Source organism: Ctenopharyngodon idella, chromosome 16 (assembly GCF_019924925.1).
Source record: "Ctenopharyngodon idella isolate HZGC_01 chromosome 16, HZGC01, whole genome shotgun sequence".
Taxonomy (NCBI): Eukaryota; Metazoa; Chordata; class Actinopteri; order Cypriniformes; family Xenocyprididae; genus Ctenopharyngodon; species Ctenopharyngodon idella.
The window spans coordinates 32156109-32177205 of record NC_067235.1 but is presented as its reverse complement, the minus strand read 5'-3'; the positions used below and the strand labels follow the sequence as shown (position 1 = coordinate 32177205).

The 21097-nt window shown below is 35.5% G+C and overlaps 1 protein-coding gene across 2 annotated transcripts in view; it reads left to right on the top strand.

The window, feature by feature from the left end:
* LOC127497135 (mannosyl-oligosaccharide 1,2-alpha-mannosidase IA) overlaps nucleotides 1-20187 on the top strand; it is a 232690-nt gene extending 212503 nt beyond the window's left edge. The window contains exons 6-12 of one of the 2 annotated variants that reach the window (XM_051865342.1): nucleotides 48-174; nucleotides 886-979; nucleotides 3341-3456; nucleotides 6042-6261; nucleotides 12980-13152; nucleotides 14731-14846; nucleotides 17679-20187. In XM_051865342.1, the coding sequence (XP_051721302.1) occupies nucleotides 48-174; nucleotides 886-979; nucleotides 3341-3456; nucleotides 6042-6261; nucleotides 12980-13152; nucleotides 14731-14846; nucleotides 17679-17829 (997 nt within the window). In that variant the 3' untranslated portion in view covers nucleotides 17830-20187. The remainder of the gene's footprint in view (nucleotides 1-47; nucleotides 175-885; nucleotides 980-3340; nucleotides 3457-6041; nucleotides 6262-12979; nucleotides 13153-14730; nucleotides 14847-17678) is intronic. The other variant, XM_051865343.1, reaches the window with a different exon arrangement.
* Nucleotides 20188-21097: the final 910 nt, after the last annotated feature.

The window sequence follows — 21097 nt, the reverse complement described above, 5'->3', positions numbered from 1 at the left end:
TGTGGCGTGGGTGGCGGTGCTCACTGTGCCTGGTTTGCTCTCTGTTGCAGTGGCACCAGCTGGAGTTGGGGCTGGGCATCAGCCGGGAGCAGCATCCTGGCGGAGTTCGGGACGCTGCACCTGGAGTTCGTTCACCTGTCCGAACTGTCTGGAAACCCAGTGTTCACTGAGAAGGCAAGAGGCATTTGTCTTCTAATGATTTGCATTAATGTTGTCACGATGCATATGTTTCAGTAGTCGGTACCAACACCAGTAAAATTTCACGGTTCTCTGTGCCAGTTTCGGTACCATAGCAAAAACTATTGTAACCATTTTTGGCAACACTTCAGAATAGGGAACAGATCTCACTTTTAACTTGTTGCTTATTGACTGTTTATTAGTACTTATAAAGCACATATTAATGCCTTATTTTGCGAGACCATATTCTACATCCCTAAATCCTACTCCATACCAAAACTTAACAACTACCTTACTAACCATTAATAAGCAGTAATTAGGAGTTTATTGAGGGAAAAGACATAGTTAATAGTTAATGTGTTCTCCATACTAAAGTGTTACCCTATTTTTTTTGTAAAATTTTTTTTTTTATTTAACTATTTGAAAATGAAATATATTAAATGCAATTAGTTCATTTTAATGATTATAAGTGAATAAAAAAAAAAAAATCTGAAAAAAAAAAAAATCTGTCTATGCTGCTCAATGAATCTCTTATTTATATTGTGTGGGTTTGTTGGTTATAACGTAACGAATTGCAAGCGTGCAGAGTTTGGCACTCGATAAGTATCGACTTGGTACCGAAGTACTGGTATGTTTGACAACACTAATTTACACTGAGAGGATGGGATGCGGGCATTAAATGAACTGTGGTTTTGTCTTTTTTATTAGGTAATGAACATCCGAAAGCTGTTGAACAAAATAGAGAAGCCTCATGGTCTGTATCCCAACTTCCTGAGTCCCGTCAGCGGAAATTGGGTGCAGCGTAAGTAATATTTCAGTGATTTGAAATCAACCCATACTACACTGTTATTGGCGGCTTTATCAAATTAGCCTAACTATTTTTGTCTGGTTTTAAAAGATCAATTTGCATGAGGAGCAAAACTTTGTAGCATAAACCTCACTATATTTTCTTATATTTATGCTTTAAGCTATATAAACTAAATAAATAAACTTAATTCAAAATATTTTCCAAGACAACAAATCCTAATATCTTGTGGAGTTTCGTTTCTCGAATGTTTGTCTTGTTTTAAGAAGGTTTTTCCTGGAAAACAAGACAAAAATACTGATTAAACATTTATTTATTTATTTTTTTTTTAGTCTCATAGTCAACATCTGCATTCTTCCACCAATGCATATTTAACACCTTAATAAAAATAAATGCATCATAGCCATATTAAACTTTGTTGTTGATATGACGATCATTGTTTTCTTATGATTGGTGGTTTGTGTAAATGCAACATTGGTGCTGTGCTACTTTTATTGTAGAAAAATGCTTTGGATTGGCAGCATTATTGAATTAGCCAAAATATTGAAAAAAATGAATGTACAAGGTGTGATAGATGAAACAATTTCGCTACTGATAGCAGTTCCTATTCTGTGGTAAAAGCAGATTTTTGTGCGCACACATTTTATTTGGGCCTTCCCATCAGCCAACACTAAAAGCCTTTAATCACTGATACTTAAAAAAAAAAACACAAATATTTCCAAATATTCAAATGTATTTGTAGAATTATACTGACATAACTTAAACAATGTAAAAGGGTGAAATATTTATAAACGATGTTTCCCACAATATTCACAATGAGGTTGATGCCAAGTGTTTTACCATTTTCATAAAGTTTGCAAAACAAAATGAACTCGTTCCCCGCCATTGACAGAATTTTCTGGCTTTCCGTGTTTTCACTGTTATACGGGGCGCTATTACGCAACTTCTGAAAGAGTAGAGAATCTCTGGATCAAAACACAGGTGAAGAAGCAGAAACAAGCAATAAAAGCATTGCTTATGCACGTTTTAGTCTTTGAAAAAATTTGATTTTCTCAGTTTTTTGTTCAAAATGTAGCTTTTTTTTAATGAAACTTATCCACATTCGGGTGTCGATTAAAAAAAAAAAAAAAAATGAATGCACGAAGCGAGAATAAACTGCGTTTTTGTTTGTTTGTTTGTTTGTTTATAAACAATATCTGCTCTTTCTTTTGATATATTGCATGTTCAGATATTCATACCACACAATAAATGAATTTTTGGTGAAAATTATCATAAATGCTGGCGGGGAAAGAGTTAATGCCAATGCCAAACAGTTAAAAAAAATCTTCTCTGTACAATATTTCAGACTTGTAAAGATGTATTATTTCGTTTTAAAGTATTTTCATTGTAACCAGCATAAATTCAGTGGAGTGTGTCCAAACTTTTGACTGGTGCTGTACATAGATTTATTTTTGTTACTGTTTTGTTCTTTGTTCTTTACTGTTTTTTTATTTCCGTTGGTTTATCACTGGCTTGTGCGCTGGGTCACAAGAGAGCGGCTCTCACAAGCGCCATCTCTGAGTTTCACAATGCAATTATTCTGGCATCCATGACATCAATTGAGCCAGTACGGCTCTCCTGTCAAACAGGGACATGAGTCCACGGCCAAGAGTTATTAAAATGATAATAAATCCCATTACCTTTTGAAAATTGAATCTTTCAGATTCACCTGAAAAACAGGAGAAACATTTTTTTTTCTTTAACGGGCTGAATGTAATCTGCAACTGCAGCACTAATTGGTGCAGCATGGGAATGGCTAATGAGTCTCAGAGATAGCGAGAAGAGCGCGGATGAAAGTGACACCCTCATTCTGATTTGCATGTCAATAGAGTGGAGGGCGGATACAAACATTCCTGGCATTATGTTTGTTGATTCCGATTATAGTACCTAGATCATTCCTAAACCCAACACAATGAAAAGTGTGTATGAATAGAAACCATTCACTTCTAATCCTGGTATAAAAATAACAGAAATAACAGAATCTCATGAAACCTGCTGAGATCACGTCTGGGAGATATTTAATATTTAACCTCAAAATCAAAGATGGAAACGCAAAATTAAACTTAATTATAAATATATGTTTGAGGACCATCACAAATGTCTTTGAGTGCAGTTATCTTTCCTGTGTTGACATATTTCCTGTTGAAACAGGAGGTTGAAGCTAGACATATCAAAGTGCAATGCATAATGTAAAAAAAAAAAAAAAAAATGTTATTGCCCCTAAAAAATAGGCTTCATTTTCTTCATTCAAAATATTTTTATCATGATTTTGGGGTTGTAGAGTTCAGAGTTTGTTTTGTCGTCTTCTCATTTTCTCAGATCATGTCTCAATCGGAGGTCTTGGGGACAGTTTCTATGAGTACCTGATCAAATCCTACCTGATGTCAGATAAGACTGATGAAGAGGCCAAGAAGATGTACTACAGCGCTATGGAGGTACGGAAATATCATTTATACCATTCATTACCATACCATTCACTTTGATCGATCATTCTAAACATTGCCAAAGTCATTACAAAACTCTATTTATTTTATAATGCTACTATTATTGCAATTTAGTTGCATGTACTGTTTGTTATGGAAGCTTGTTTCCGCCACTGAATAAAAAATAAAAATGGTAATTCTCTGTAAAGCGACCTTGGGTGTTGAAAGGCGCTATATAAATAAAAATTGTTATTATTATTATTAATTGCGACTTTTTGTCTCACAATTCTGACTTTTTTCTCAGAATTGCGTGTTATAAAGTCAGATTTGCGTGATTATAATCTTGCAATTGTGAGAACAAGTCAGAATTGCGAGAAAAAAAGCAATTCAAACTTTATTTCTCGCAATTTCAAGTTTATATCTCGCAATTCTGACTTTATTTCTTGCAACTTTGAGTTTATATCTTACAATTCTGACATAACTCGCAATTTTGAGTTTATAACTTATAATTCTGACTTTATTTCTCACAATTTTTAGTTTATATCTTGCAATTCTGACATAACTCGCAATTTTGAGTTTACAATTCGCAATTCTGACTTTATTTCTCGCAATTTTGAGTTTATATCCTGCAATTCTGACATAACTCGCTATTTTGAGTTTATAACTCGCAATTCTGACTTTATTTTTCAAAATTTTGAGTTTATAACTCGCAATTCTGACTTTATTTCTTCCGATTTTGAGTTTATAACTCGCAATTCTGACTTTATTTTTCATAATCGACCCTTCGCAAAGACCCGCCCCCCTTAGTTACTGTTGCTTTGTCCGACAAGCCATGGCAGTGAAAAATACATCGCAGAGCAAAGAGGACACTGACAACACGTCGACAGACAAGACAGAGCAGGTTACTTATGATATTAAACAAAGTCCCAGCCTTCAAATTGTGTAATTTTTTAAGAAATTCGCACAATAAAAAACGTTTTGTGGCTCTTTAATGTGTCGTGACAGATCGGCTGTAGCGCCTCAGCTCAAGCGGCTCGTGAACCGATCATCTCTTCCTACTAGTTAATTTATAGCATCAAATAAACATGAATGAACATGAGAAGGAATATTGTTTCAAAACCAGAAAGATGCCAGTACACACCATTTTCAAGTTCAAGTCCACCGAGGTTAAGTGCTTAAGGCTGCTTTGTCGGACAAAATGCCGGATTCGGTGTTATGATTGGTTAGATCGCTTGTCAATCAAACTCCCGGCAAAGGGTCAATTGCGAGTTCTGGCATTATAACTCGCAATTGCGAGTTTATTTCTTGCAATTCTGAGAAAATTGCAAGATGTAAACTCGAAATTATGAGAAAAAAGTCAGAATTCTGAGATAAAAAGCAATTACCTTTTTTATTTTTTATTCAGTGGCGGAAACAAGCTTCCATAGTTTCTGGTCTTCAGTTTGTTCAGTAAAAAAGTAAGAGAAATGAATGTCTGCACAGGTGGTAAGTGTGTAAAATAGATATTGTTGTTCAATTTAAGTTTGATTAGATTAATTTAAGATTAGATCCACCTCCCATCCTGATCCGAGAGGAGAAATCTAACCGCGATACGGAGAGAGCAAACACATTCTCACTTATTATCACTTAATTTGCAAATTAGCTTTTTCATTAGATAATGTTTCCCTTGAAGAATGTGGTCTGCCAAGATATTAATTACATTTATAATCAGGAAAGGGCAATTTCATCAGCCTAATGTTAAAATACATAACATGTTATCAAATATCCAGCCCTGTGTCCAATGCTTTTGATTGGTGGAATTGTTTTTAAAGTTGATGTGAAATATTTGCTCTTGATGATATTTGATGTTTAAATCTTGATCATGAATTTTGATTTCATGTTCTCTGTAAGTGGGTTGTATACATTTGATGATGCAAAATGGAGAAATCTGATGACACAAACATGGAGAAAAACCTTCCGAACAAGTTTTGTTTGGGACTTGGAGAGGAAGACGCAAAAAAAAAAGAGCAGAACAAAACGATGAGTCATTTGCTATTGATCGTCCATGATGGCTTTTGCTGTTTTGTGCTTCTCTAAAAAGGCGAAAACATAAAAACGGAGAAGGAAGAGATGGATTTCAACAGACTCTTTGAAATAAACAGCACTGAGATGTTTTCCCATATAGTCTTTGGCAGATTTATACACCTTCAAGTGTCAAAGTCCCGATAGAATCTCAATGAGGCTTGACTTCAATTCACCACGCAGCGTACTGTCTTATACTATACATAAAACATTTCATGCATAAATGTCGGCACCTAAGGCAATATATGCACGCTGTCCCAGTTTTATATGTGCATAGATTCAAGCTTCATTGAAATCCAGCGTCGCCTTGATTTCAAAGCACTTTACAAATCTAACAGATGTTTCATCCACTCTCACACAAAACATGTCCATCCATCTGTTTTTCCATAGGAAGTGTGTTCGGCTGTGATTAATAGCTGCATTATCTTCATGTATTGTTTTGAAAAATCTCATGCTTCACCACTCAAAAAAGCTGATAGCCGAAAGGGTTGCTGCTGCATTGTATTTACCAGAGTTATTTCCCTGTCAATTTCCAGGCCATCGAGACGAACCTGGTGCAAAAGTCTCCGGGTGGTTTAACGTACGTGGCTGAGTGGCGAGGCGGCATCCTGGACCACAAGATGGGGCATCTGGCCTGTTTCTCCGGCGGGATGATTGGCATCGGTGCTGATGACGGGCCGGCGGGGCAGAAGCAGCACTACCTGGATCTGGCAGCTGAAATCACTCATACCTGCCACGAGTCCTACAGCCGCTCAGGTCAGTTCGGTGAAAGAAATTGCTTTATTTCTGAACGGTCTCAATAAATGATGTTAATTAGTGTAGGTGAAACTACTCATAATTTAAAGTAGTAGAAACTGTACAGCAACACTCCTAAATCAACTAAATGCAGTAAGTGCAGTCAACTGCATGGCAATGTTATTTTAGCATTATTAATATACTATTATGGTATATTTATTAATAATTTGAATTTGTTTTTTTTTTATATATATATATATATATATATATATATATATATATATATATATATTTTTTTTTTTTTTTTTTTTTTTTTTAGTTATCAATTTTTATAAATATTTCTTTTCACTTTTTATTTATTTTTATTTTAATTTTAGTAATTTTAGTACTTAAATGAAAATTAGATGTTGCCTTGGCAACTAACTGAAATAAAATGTTTTTTTTTTACTTTGTTTCACTTAACATAAATGTATTTTAATATTTTAGCTTTAGTTAACGATAACAACACTGCTGTATGTCGCATCGGTGTATATGTAAGCAATAAGGTACGAGCGGCTGTGCTGTATCGTGAATAAGTCATGACTGAAGGGTGTTGTTAGGCATGACGCGAAGCGAAGCGCCTGCAACCCCTTCAGCCATGACTTATTCACGATGCAGCACTAGCCTCGAGTACCTTATTGCTTTTATAAAACGGTTACCACACAATACAAATATTAAAGCCAAAAATATCAATGCAAATTTCATGAAGTAAACTGTCACTAAAAGCCTTCCTTCTGCCGGAAAAAATTTTCCCTGACCGTGAACAGCAACAGAAGTTACATTATTACACCATTAGATGGCGGCAAAGACTGTCTTTATGAGTGTGTCAGTCAGTAGAGAACACTTTTACATTGAAAAGACTGAATTGTTGTGAACACGGAACAAGACGCAAATGACAAATGCTTTGACTAGCTGTCAGTCACGGGAAAACCCCTTTAACTGTTAAAAGGACAAGATAATACATCAGACATTTAAACAGATTTTTTATTATGAACATAGAACTGACCCGAAGGAAAATGCTAAATCTGAATGCAGGTAATAAACTCGCTCACTCTATCTCTTTCTCACAATACTCTTCTACATAATACAGTAAGATTCAATGAACAATATCAATTGAGAACATACAGTTTACGTTGCTAAGAGTGGTTGCTAAGGGTCTTGTGTAGTGATACAAAGAACCGTTGGGTGAAGCGGTCATAGCCGTGTTTTATTGTGAATAAAACACAGCTATTGTCCAATCAGAATCAAGGATAGGAACTAACTGTTTTAGAAGCCTGGTTAAAATGCTTGTTTCCATCATTTGAAATACTTCTGCCATGATCATTAGTAAATGTTCACAGATAAATAAAATTACCACCTACTTTCTGTGACCAGAAATGGTGCAACGCATGGTTTAAAAACTAAAAAAATAAATATATTGGTTCACTATGAACAGAATCAGTATCTTAACATTTGTTCTAGTGTTCCTTCTGTAACATTACCGCTCTGAAAAAATACTGGTTAAAGGCATAATATGTAATATTATTCGCCACTAGAGGTCGCTTATTCGCAACAAAGGCATAGCTTGATGACGCCTTGATTTCACAGAATCATGGGAGGTGTTGTCTTCAGGTCTACAGCCGGTGGAAAATAATCCGTCGGGAGTACGAAGTATGAAGCAGGGTGTGGCTGAAAGCCATCGGAGCATAACGAGGCCGCTGGAGCGATTGTTAATGAGAGACGAGTGCGACACACAGCTTGAGAGCAGCGGAGCTTTTATTATGCCGCAGTCGCCGCTACTGCTTCTTCCGATCAAGCGTATGTGGGGTAACACAGCGCTGTTTATCATATTAGATACATTTGAGTGTTGAAAGTTGCTATAGTGCTACTCTGTGCGTTCACTCGGCGGCTACCATGAGACACTTGTTGCACCCTGCAGTAAACTAGATCAATATTAGTCATGGTAAAACATGGTACTCATGGTAAAATCAAGAAAACGAGATTTAAACAAGAAGACTTACTGTGTTGAGCTATATAACATGATTAGTTTCTGTTGATGAATGTATCCAAACAGTTGCTCACCTGTCTAATAAAACACATAATATATTAAAGCGTCCTTGGTGTTTCCATTGTTTCTACAAAATAAAACCAGAAATCGAGGGTAACGCAGGTATGATGTCACACAGTCCATGTCCTGGTTAAAATTGTTTATTTCTCTACATTTAAACGTTCTTGGAAACATTTTGGGATAATGTAAGTACACAAGTCAACAAAATATAGAACATATATAAGCACTAAAATTACTAACACTGAAATAAAAATACATTTAAGCTATATAGAAATAGAAAAAACTAATATGAATTACAAAAGTGCATAACAAAATTACTAAAAATTTAAACTAAGCTGAAAATATAATAAAAGCTTATTAAAATATGAATAAATACTATAATAGTGTGTAAACACTGCTAAAATAAAACTGGTGTGATGTAAAACGGAGTAAGGGATTTGACTCTTACAAAATAGCTCCTACTGATCTCTGAGAAAACATTGAAAGGCAGCTTCCCCAGAAATGTTCCTTTGTCTTATCTTTCTCTTCATGCTTCCAGCTTGTCTGAGTTACTGAAAATCCAATCTGTTGCCGCTCAGATAGAGGAAGGCCATTACTCTCCTGGATAATCACAGCCTCTCTATGTTGGTTTCTCAGACATCAGAAGCAAACAAATGAGATGAAGTCTAACCTGGTTCAGATCAAAAACAGCACAAATTGTGCTGGTCTTCACAGCGCTCTCATCAAGAGATATAGCAGAAGTGGAGGACGACTGAAATACCATGTTTGATCTCGTCTCTGCACACAATTTATGACCTCAAGTCTCTATTAAAATATAACACGACTGAACAACATATGAATGAATCTCACGAAACCTGTTGATAACATAATTTTATACAATAAAATCAAAAGAAACAAATGATTTTCGGAACTTTTCAATTTCTTTACATTGTGTTTATTATTTTAATGACAAAGATATTTTCACCCCCAAATTCTCATTCCTTAATGCAAAAAAATCATTATTGCAAAAACATTTGCTATTTCAATTTTGACAATTTTGAAGTATTTATACATCATTGTAGTATTTGTTGTTTTGCCTTCAAATAATTCATCATTTCATTACTGTACTATAGTAAAAAAGTAAAAAAAAATTACCATATTAAAAGAATGTGAATCTAAGAAGAATCACTAATAAGAATTAAAAAAAAAAAAAAAAAAAAGATGCTGTACCGCCGGGTGAACTCAGAAACAAGAAAAAAAAAGCTGGATGCAGAGCAAGATTTAAAGCTGTAGTCCGTAACTTTTTTTGGTTAAAAATGATACAAAATCAATTTTTGAGCAAGTACATAACCAGCCAGTGTTCAAAACTATCTCCTTACCTTAGCTCAATTCACAACAGTAAGCTTGTTTTATAGTAAATCGATACTGGTGGATTTCCGTGGGAAATCCAAGCATGCAGCAGTTCGTCTTCGCCTCACGTCACGTCTGTAAACAGAAAGAAGGAGTCCCAGCTAGACTATGAATATAGGATGCTACTGGTAGCGGATCATTTATAGCCTTTTCTCACAGCAGCTCCAATAAAAAACTTGTGAAAAATTAAACTTATCATTTTGATGGAGGATTGTAATCCAGAAAGATCCAAATGACAATCATCAGTGACAACTGGAGATTCACCCGTAGTCAAAAGCAAAAGACTTCGGACTGCAGAGTGGCTACAGAAATTGAAATCTACAGGTAACGCTAATACACACTAAATACACGTAGTCACGCAAAGATGATGTTGTTAACATTAACAGTTTGAGAACAAAATATAACAACAGTAATAATTTGCACGGTTTGATGCGATATGAGCTAAGCGATCGTTAGATTTAATCACCATTGGCAGCGAGATTTATTGTAGGCTAATGCTTTTTCCCTCAGTTGGTCAGAACGAAAGTGGCAGACATGTTACTTACTTGTTCAGATGACAAAATTCCTACTTTGGTCATGCTCCAAGACTACAATCTGAAGTACAGTATCCACCCCGGTATGTTGACTGACAGCAAACATTAGATTCATCCGCGCTGACGAGCTGTGCCGATGAACAATGCACGTAAAGATAATAATTCCGCATATAACTGCAATTACAGGTTTCAAACAGAGATGGCGACTAAGAGGCAAATCTTACGGACAGCAGCTTTATCTAGATGAATAAAGTTTGATGACAAACTTTGAAGTTGGCTTGAGAAAACCAGACCAGAAAGTTTGAAAAAAATTTAAAAGCTTTAAGTTTGAAGGTTTGAAGTAGTTTGAAGTTTAAAGTTTAAATGTTTTGAAGGCAATAAAGTCTATCAGAAAAACAGATTGATTGATAGATAGATAGATAGATAGATAGATAGATAGATAGATAGATGATTTAACATGTTGCTAGCATGAATTAGCACTTTGTTAGCATGTTTTAACACATTGTTAACAAGAATTAGCATGTTTTGCTAGCCTGAATTTGCATGTTGATAGAATGATTTAACATGTCACTAGCATGTTTTAGCATCATTTTGTTAGCATGTTTTAACATGATTTAGGATTTTGTTAGCATGTATTTTAACAAGAATTAGCATGTTTTGCTAGCCTGTTTTAGCATGAATTTGCATGTTGATAGCATGATTTAACATGTCGCTAACATGTTTTAGCATCATTTTGTTAGTATGTTTTACATGTTTCTAGCATGATTTAGCATTTTGTTAGCACGTTTTAACAAGAATTAGTATGTTGCTAGCATGACTTAACATGTTGCTAGCATGTTTTAAGACATTGCTACCATGAATTAGCCTGTTTTAACATGTTAGCTTGAATTAGCATGTTGTTATCATGATTTAACATTTTGCATTATTTACAATGTTGCTAGCATGATTTTGAATGTTGTTAGCATGTTTTAGTATGAGTTAGCATGTTTCTAGCTTATAACATGTCAGCATGTTTTAACATGTTAACATAAATTAACATGTTGCTAGCATGTTTTATCATGAATTAGCATGTTGTTAGCATTATTTACCATGTTGCTAGCATGATTTTGAATGTTAGCATTATTTACCATGTTGCTAGCATGATTTCGAATGTTGTTAGCATGTTTTAGCATTAATTAGCATGTTTCTAGCATTTAACATGTCAGCATTTTTTAACATGTTAGAATAAATTAGCATGTTGCTAGCATGTTTTATCATAAATTATCATATTACTAACATGTTTTAGTACATTGCTAGCATGAATTAGAATGTTGCTAACATGTTTTAGCACATTGGTAGCATGTCACAAGCTAGTTGCTAGGCTTTGTTAGTGACAGATATATAGTGGATGAAGCTTAAATACTCTATTACTACTATTATTACTACTCTATTACTATGCTACTATTAGAGTTATTGTATTCAAGTTTTAACCCCCTCAATGAAAGCATATGGGACTTTTATGATTTTTAATCTTAATTTTTAGGAAGTTGGATCAGTTTGAAATCAGTTTGAAAGATATAGCAACCCGAGTCAGAAAAGTCTGAAGGTGGTTGTAGCTTTAAAGCTCTAGGAGGAGATACTGTTCAAATTATGGCTCAGAAGAAGAAGTTTAAATAGTAGATTAGTAAGTTGGCTCAAGACAACTTAAATAAAATAATGCAAATAATAACAAAAACACCAGAGAACACCAAGAACTAAGAGCACCAAACAAATAGCCATAAAAGACAAGACCTGAAAATCAACACAGGAAATGCTGAGGTACATATACACAAGCTCGCTTTTATTGACATATTCTTTTCATTATAATATGTCCCATTGTGCTGTGACGCTCAGAGAAGCTGTGATATTAAACAGGTTTGGAGAAACGCTGTGCCATATATTGAGAAATGTCATATTAATGTTGACAATAACTGCTTCCCAATGGGAGAAGCAGCATCACCGTAACAGACCGCCTACAGCGTCATTCACGATAATCGCCAAAAAACTGCCATACTACACGTTAATATGACGGCCACACGGTGTAAAATATTGTTCCAGGCTGATGGTGTAATATTGCTAAAGAGAAGAGGAATTGAGACAAAACAAACCAAAATCAGTATGCAAATTAAAATGTTTATTCAGAAGAGAGTGTTCTCCCAGACTGGGGATGCTTGTAATTTTAGATTTAAGGGGCATAATGGGATACATTTGGGTTTGTTACGATATGTTCTGCTTTGAAAGCATTGTGTTTTCATGAACAGACCGGCTGGTGATCATGCACAAACTACACAAGCTTTGTGTTTATTACCTCAGGTTTTTCCACACTGTAAAAACACAAAGCTAATCGCATCTGTTCAGTGGCGTATGTGTTTATCTGCTAGTATTTACACCATCTGAGGAATCAGTATGAGGGAGATTAAATACTAACTAGCATCTCTGTTTTTAGTGAGAACCTGCTTTTAGTGAGAACAATAGACATGCTTTCACTTTACAATAAAGTTTCATTAATTAACATTACTTAACTACATTAGTTAACATGAACTAGTTAACGTGCGCAGTTGGTGCTTTTGTAGCCTAGTGACAAGGTCACAAAAAATGGGAGGTACGCGGATGTCCGCAAAGAGCCTCTGCATACACCCTCCGACGATGAAAATTTTTAAAATCGGGTAGTAGAATTTAGAGTCAGTATTTAAATGTTTTTCTCTGTCAACAGCCACCAAACTTGGTCCAGAGGCTTTCCGTTTTGATGGAGGAGCGGAGGCCACAGCCACCCGACTGAGTGACCGCTACTACATCCTGAGGCCAGAGGTCATCGAGAGCTACATGTACATGTGGCGTTTGACCCACGACCCCAAGTACAGGGAGTGGGGCTGGGAGGCAGTGGAGGTGTGTGAGACATCTCTGAAATCAAACAAACATATATTTAAAATGTTATGTGAACATTTAGGAATATTTAGGTTATTGGTCAAAAAAATATGGATTTTCAATCGTTGAAAGTGTTACCCCAATGTGGTTACAGCAAATTGCAAATAGTTTTTATTGTTACTTTGATGGATGGATGGATGGATAGAACTATTTAAAGATGGATGGATGGATGGATGGATGGATAAAACTATTAAAAGACGGGTTGGTTGTTGGTTGGTGGATGGATGGATGGATAGAACTATTAAAGATGGATGGATGGATAAAACTATTAAAAGATGGGTTGGTTGGTGGATGGATGGATGGATGGATGGAACTATTAAAAGACGGACGGATGGATGGATGGATGGATTTATTCACTAATCTATATAAATGACATTGGATGGATGGATGGATAGAACTATTAAAAGATGGATGGATGGATGGATGGATGGATTCACTAATCTATATAAATGACATTGGATGGATGGAACTATTAAAAGATGGATGGATGGATAGAACTATTAAAAGACAGATGGATGGATGGATGGATGGATTCACTAATCTATATAAATGAAATTGGATAGATGGATGGATAGCTAGAACTATTAAAAGATGGATGGATGGATGGATAGATAGAACTATTAAAAGATGGATGGATGGATGGATTCACTAATCTATAAATGATGGGTGGATGGATGGATGGATGGATGGATGGATGGATGGATGGACAGATGAATGAATGGAACTATTAAAAGATGGATGGATGGAACTATTAAAAGATGGATGGATGGATGATGGATGGAGGGATGGATGGATGGATGAATGGATGGATTCACTAATCTATATAAATGAAATTGGATAGATGGATGGATAGATAGATAGAACTATTAAAAGATGGATGGATGGATGGATGGATTCACTAATCTGTATAAATGATGGATGGATGGATGGATGGATGGATGGATGGATGGACGGATAGATGGATGGATGGAACTATTAAAAGATGGATGGATGCACAGAATGATAGATTCATAAATACATATATAATTAGATAGATGCATACATACTTAACTTTCTGCACTATATTTGATTAAGCAGCGAGAGGTTGAGGATCTCAGGGTCTTACATGGCACTTATTCACATTAGCTTTGGTAAATGAATGGTTGGCTATGGCTGTTACATTAATATAGCTCGTGTTAAAGTGCTGCACTCCCTCCAACAGACTGACATGTTAATTACTGGCTGCAGGAGGTGGAGGAGAAGGCAAATGGATTTGTCAAATACATCTCCAAACCAAACTCAAGAGACAATCCTAATTATAGTCTAGATGTCCACCTTTGTTTGAGGTTAATAGATCATTAATTTGCCATGTCAGCTCTTTTTTTATTCAGTGCTCAAATTTAGCGGTAAATCTTCTCCACTGTTGATGGAAATAGCAGTTCTGTTGTTTTAAAGGATGTACTCCCAAACTTGTATCTTCCACAATAAAGAAAACATGGTCACCGTTTTATACGTTTTAAAAAGAATAAATAATCAAGCTCAAATGGTTTGTCTTCACAGGCGTTAGAGAAGCATTGTCGCGTAGACGCGGGTTTCTCAGGAATCAGAGATGTGTATGCCTCCACAGTCAGTCACGACAACATGCAACAAAGCTTCTTCCTGTCTGAGACGCTCAAGTAAGTTCATTATCACCCTCATGTTCCTGTTCCTACGTCTTTCTGAATCAGACATCTCATCTATAGGTTAAGTAACGAATCGTGGAATCACAGTAGTGGAGTATTTCGCAGTTCATGCAGAACTTCAGTAGGAACAATCAGGAGAATCAAAGCAAGATGAAATAAAAAGACTAGGGATGCACCGATATGATCATTTGGTGGTAATGTCTCGAGCTTTTATGTACGGTTTGAATTTTCTTACACTGACAAATGCTTAAACTACAGTATAGACAGTATGATAACTCTACGTGTCAGAAAAAACTCTCCTAAATAATTAACAGTAAATAAGCTCATATGTATTGTTTTTTTATAGCTAACTAATGAAATATGAACATAACCTTTCTGAGTTAAATGTAACGTTAAGTGATGTGTTCATAAGCTAACATCTTTCCACGGTTGAAACATGAGACATGATATTTCAGTTAGCCTTTACAGGGTTAAGAGCTCAACAGCATCTGTCCAGACTGATTTAGTTGTATGGAAAACAGAAGTGTGAAATGTCCTTTTTTGATTTATAGAAGCATACAAAAATAGACTGGTATTGCCAGGATGGCTGTTAAAGTGCCCCTATTATACTATTTTAAAGGTTCCTAATGTTGTTTTGGATTCTCCTTCAAAAGGTTTACATGCATCCAAGCTCAAAAAACACTTTAATTTTCTCAAAATATACATTTCAGCATCAGCTCTTTTCTCACAGTATCTGAAACAGATCGATCAAGGATTCAGTCTCTCTAAACCCCTCCTTTCTGAGAGCCTGCTCTGCTCTGATTGGTCAGATGGCCCAGTCTGCTGCGATTGGTCAACCAGTTACAGTGCGTGTCAGAAACGAAACACCCAAAATGTTAATTGCTGCAGTCTAAAATGTTTAATTAATTTGAATAAATAATTTTTAAAAATCGTTTTAATGATGTTTCTATAGAAGCTTGTTTCCACCATTAAATAAAAAATAAAAAAGGTACCTGCGACTTTTTATCTCACAATTCTGACCTTTTTTCTCAGAATTTCGAGATATAAACACAATTGCGAGTTATAAAGTCAGAATTGCATGATATAAAGTCAGAATTGTGAGTTATAAAGACAAAATTGCGAGATATAAAGTCAGAATTGTGAGTTATAAAGTCAGAATTGTGAGTTATAAAGACAAAATTGCGAGATATAAAGTCAGAATTGTGAGTTATAAAGTCAGAATTGCGAGTTATAAAGTCAGAATTGCGTGATATAGGCCTGGTTTCACAGAGAGGGCTTAGCCTAAGCCAGGATTAGGCCTTAGTTCAATTAGGACATTTAAGTAGCTTTTATAAATTTTCACTAGAAAAAACATTACTGGTGTGGATCATGAGACAAAACAATGGCTCTGACATATTTTAAGATATGTCAGTACAAGTTGCTTTCAGTTAAAACAGCTCAAACATGCATTTTAATCTAAGACTAACTTAAGCCTTGTCTGTGAAACGGGGGGATAAAGTCAGAATTACATGATATAAAGTCAGAATTGCAAGTTATAAAGTTAGAATTGTGAGTTGCAAAGTCAGAATTGTGATTTAAAGTCAGAATTGTGTGATATAAAGTCAGAATTGCATGATATAAAGTCAGAATTGCAAGTTATAAAGTCAGAATTGTGATTTAAAGTCAGAATTGTGATATAAAGTCAGAATTGCGTGATATAAAGTCAGAATTGTGTGATATAAAGTCAGAATTACGTGATATAAAGTCAGAATTGCAAGTTATAAAGTCAGAATTGTGAGTTATAAAGTCAGAATTGTGATTTAAAGTCAGAATTGCGTGATATAAAGTCAGAATTGTGATTTAAAGTCAGAATTGCGATTTATAGTCAGAATTGTGATTTAAAGTCAGAATTGCGTGATATAAAGTCAGAATTGTGATTTAAAGTCAGAATTGTGATATAAAGTCAGAATTGCGTGATATAAAGTCAGAATTGTGTGATTTAAAGTCAGAATTGCGTGATTTAAAAAAAAAACACAATCACGAATGTGCAATTGTAAGGGGAAAAAAGTTTATATCTCGCAATTCTGACTTTATAAAACACAATTCTGACTTCACAACACGCAATTCTGACATTAAAAGTCGGAATTGTGAGTTTAAATCTCGCAATTCTGAGAAATATAGCCAGAAATGTGAGATGCAAACCCGTAGTTGCGAGGGAAAAAAAGTCAGAATTGTGAGATAAAAAGTGGCAATTACCTTTTTTATTTTTTTATTTACTGGCGGAAACAAGCTTCCATATGTTTCATTGTTTATTACTGGATGAATCAGCCTTTTTGAAGGAGTGTCTTGAATGAATAATTCAATGACAAATAAATTTTTTAACAGTCACTTGTCGCCACCTACTGGTGTAATGATGTGATCGATACAATCGTTATTTGAAGCGCCAAGTTATTTTCAAAAGGTGATTTGCTCCATTTTGATTGCTACCGTAGACATCAGTGTTTATACCTAAACTATAAACGTTTATCCCAGTACTGCTGTGATCAGTTTAATATTTGCAACATAGAAATAACAATACTGTATGATTAAAAAGAGTGTTTGTGAAGGTGTTTCATACTTACGCATGACAACCGCCCTCTCTGGTCAATGAGATCGCGTGGGTGTTTGAATCGAGATTGTGACCTTTAAAAGATTAATCATGCGGCTCTACAAACAGCTATATAACACACTGCATGAAAGTCAAAATCCGAAAAAGCATAATAGGGGCACTTTAAAGAATGGCATGCTGTATTTTTATGTTAATAAAACCAAAAGAGTTTTGTTAACCCCGTCCATATTCGATCACAGATACCTGTACCTGCTGTTCTCGGACGACGACCTGCTGCCGCTTGAGGACTGGGTGTTTAACACGGAGGCTCACCCGCTGCCAATCATACGCAAAAGATGCCTGCAGGAGCACGGCACCAGGCAAGACGACGGACAGACGTCCCTGGAGTAGTATTCACCTGAAACGTGGATTCAAACGCAGGGCCGCAACCTCACGGTCCTGACATGGATTCTCAGTTCCTTTCCTGTAAAGGATCTCTTTATATATAAATATATATATACACACGCTGTGATTGTATATCTCTGAGCCGAGACTTCCTGCTCTCCTCGGCGGGCAGAAGCCGGCGCAATTTTCCGTGGACAATCAGTGAAACGTGACTTTCATGAGAAGAGCACCTTTTTTCTTTGCTTCTTTCCTCTGTGAGGAAAAAACGAATAACTTGCAGCCCCGAATCTGTGGGAGGAGCGCCGTATGATGGTGGGCCATGCTGAGCGAAAGAGAAAACCACTTTTCTTCATGTCTTACCTGTAATTTATCTTTTCTTTCATCCTTTCATTGTGTATTCCTTTCCCACCTCTTCTGCCAAAGCGTTTGCAGTCTTTTTTATTTCATTTTCTCTCCCCAGCAGTGATATTTTGTTCTATCTAGTTTTGAGTCCAAATTTGTGGTATGATTTTTATTTCTTTATTATTTCAAGGTAAAGCAAAGGCCGGGGTATTTTCAAAGGTTCCTTTGCAAAATGTATTGTACAAAATCTTTTCGTTTAAACAGGAAGTTGAATGATGTCACTCACAGGGCAGGATTGTTTTATGTGATTCTAGTGCTCATCTTCTTGAACTCGTATTTTTTTGCGTCATGAGCCTCGGTGTTGTGCACGACATGCCATGTTTCAAAGACCAGCATCACAAGAGTGGAAAAACACACACTTGCACTGACACCGTATGGCCACTAGGGCTGGGCGATAAATATAATGAATAATTACTATATTTTTGCAATGATTTTTCCTGAAGATTGTGAATAACGTAATTATTTTCCATTAAGTTTCCTTAAGATTGTGTCGTCAGACTAGTTTCGTAATTCTTCAGTATCAAAAACAGATTTTAAGTTTGATTCATTTCCATGAATCACTTCAAACTGTTCACTTCACTTCAAAATTTCAGTGAATCGATTCAAAACTGATTATGCATTTGCATCATCATTCAAAAATCCTGGAGATTGTGAATCATGCGATTTATTTTAATGTGCTTTTTAATTTGTCCATTAAGTTTCCTTAAGATTGTGTCGTCAGACTAGTTTTGTAATGCTTCAGTATCAACAACCGCATTTAAGTTTGATTCATTTCCATGAATCACTTCAAAATTGATTCAAAACTCAAAAACAAAGATGCCTTTGCATCATCACTCAAAAGTGCTGGAGATTGTGAATCATGCGATTATTTTAATGTGCTTTTTAAAGATTGTCGTTGGACTAGTTTCATGATTCTTCAGTGTCAAAAACAGCATGTAAGTTTGATTTATTTAAATGAATCACTTCAAACTGTTCGTTTCAATAAATTGATTCAAAACTCAAAAACAAAGATGCCTTTGCATCATCACTCAAAAATGCTGGAGATTGTCAATCATGCGATTATTTTAATGCGCTTTTTAAAGATTGTATCATCGGATAAGTTTCATGATTCTTTTTTGATTCATTTCTGTGAATCAGTTCAAATTCAGCTCCATTTCAATGAATGGATTCAAAATTCAAAAACAAAGATGCATTTACATCATCACTCAAAAATGCTGGAGATTGTCAATATTTTAATGTGCATTTAAAGATTGTATCACCGGACAAGTTTCATGATTCTTCTTTGATTCATTTCCGTGAATCAGTTCAAATTCAACTCCATTTCAATGAATGGATTCAAAACTCTAAAACAAAGATTCATTGCATCATCACTCAAAAATGTTCTTGAAAGTCCATTTTGGTGCTTTTTTATATTGTTTTAGTAGAAATATTTGTAGGTAAATGTACTATATTGGTGCATATAAATGAAAATGATTCAGCTGTGAGTAACACATCAGTTTAACACATCTTGATTAAATCAGTCCTGCAGATTTCCCCCACAAAAAAGATGTGAAATTGCGTGTGTTTTTAGCATTATAGCCCAGCCCTATCGGCCACAGTCGTCTCAAAGCATCGATGGTGAATGTGAAGTTTTTTTTCCCGGGGTTTTTGTCCCCAAAGCAACGCCATCCGACACAATAATGGTGGAATGAGTCTTTACATGATGAATGTGCGTGATTCACGTCATTAATTGTTCCTATTTTCTCTCTCTTTTCTAATTTTTATGGACATTTATGAAAGACTCGTTCTTTTCATTTTCCTCAGGTGTTTCTGTACAAGTTTTGATTACAGTTATTTGCACTGTTCATTACGGTAGTGCTGATCATTGTTGAGTTTAATGTCTTCTGTCTCTCATTGTTGAATATTTTCAAATACTGGTAAAAGATCTGTGCGATTTATACATTTAAAATGAGTGCACAAATGCTTCGTGTGTCTTTTTTTCATAATCTACATTTCCATCACCAGCTCACACTAGCTTTGAAAACATGTTATTTATCAGGTGCCACTTCCATCCTCAAAACACTGCACACGATTCACAGGTTTTGGCATGAATAGTGTGCACTTTGGTGTCCCTTTAGATTTTATAAAGCATCACATCTATTAGTTCTTGGTCACTGCTCATTTGCATTAAATGAATTTTGTCAACTTTAGTTCATGCCCACATCACATTACTAATTATTGATATTACTCATCATTAGCTCTCAGTGAAAATGAATGACTTTTCGTCACTACAATTCCTGCATCAAAAATAACTGTTTTCATACAGGTTTCCCTAAACATCCTGTCATTAGTCGGACAAGCAGATAGTCCCGCCCCTAATTCACATCATTGATGTTGCATGTTTGTGAATATCAAACAAACAGATCAATGTTTTGAAGGTGTCACACTTATACCATAGTTATACCATACTAATCTGGGCTATAAGAACGTACTTTAACCTCAACATTAATTTTAATGTGCACGAATTGCTCACTTCAGCTTTAAGTATGAGCTTTTATGAGACTCTCTGGACCGGCAGCTTCACATCAGTTTCAGACTGACTGAAGCATCATCAGCGTTGTCTTGCAGATCGACCCAACAGCTCAATACAGCGGGCCCAAGACAACTATGCAAGGTCAAGTCTGTTAGTCGTTGCATTTCAAATGATATTGCATTCACAGTTTTGCCACTAAGGGATCTGTAACTGCTCTCTTCTATGCATTTTTTTTCTCTTTCAGGTCAATTTGTGTCATGGTGCATCAGCAGTTTAAAGGGAATCTGCATTCAGTTCAATCTTAGACATTCAATGGCCACGTTGAGTACTGAAGTTTGTTACCGCCACAGTAACATGAGT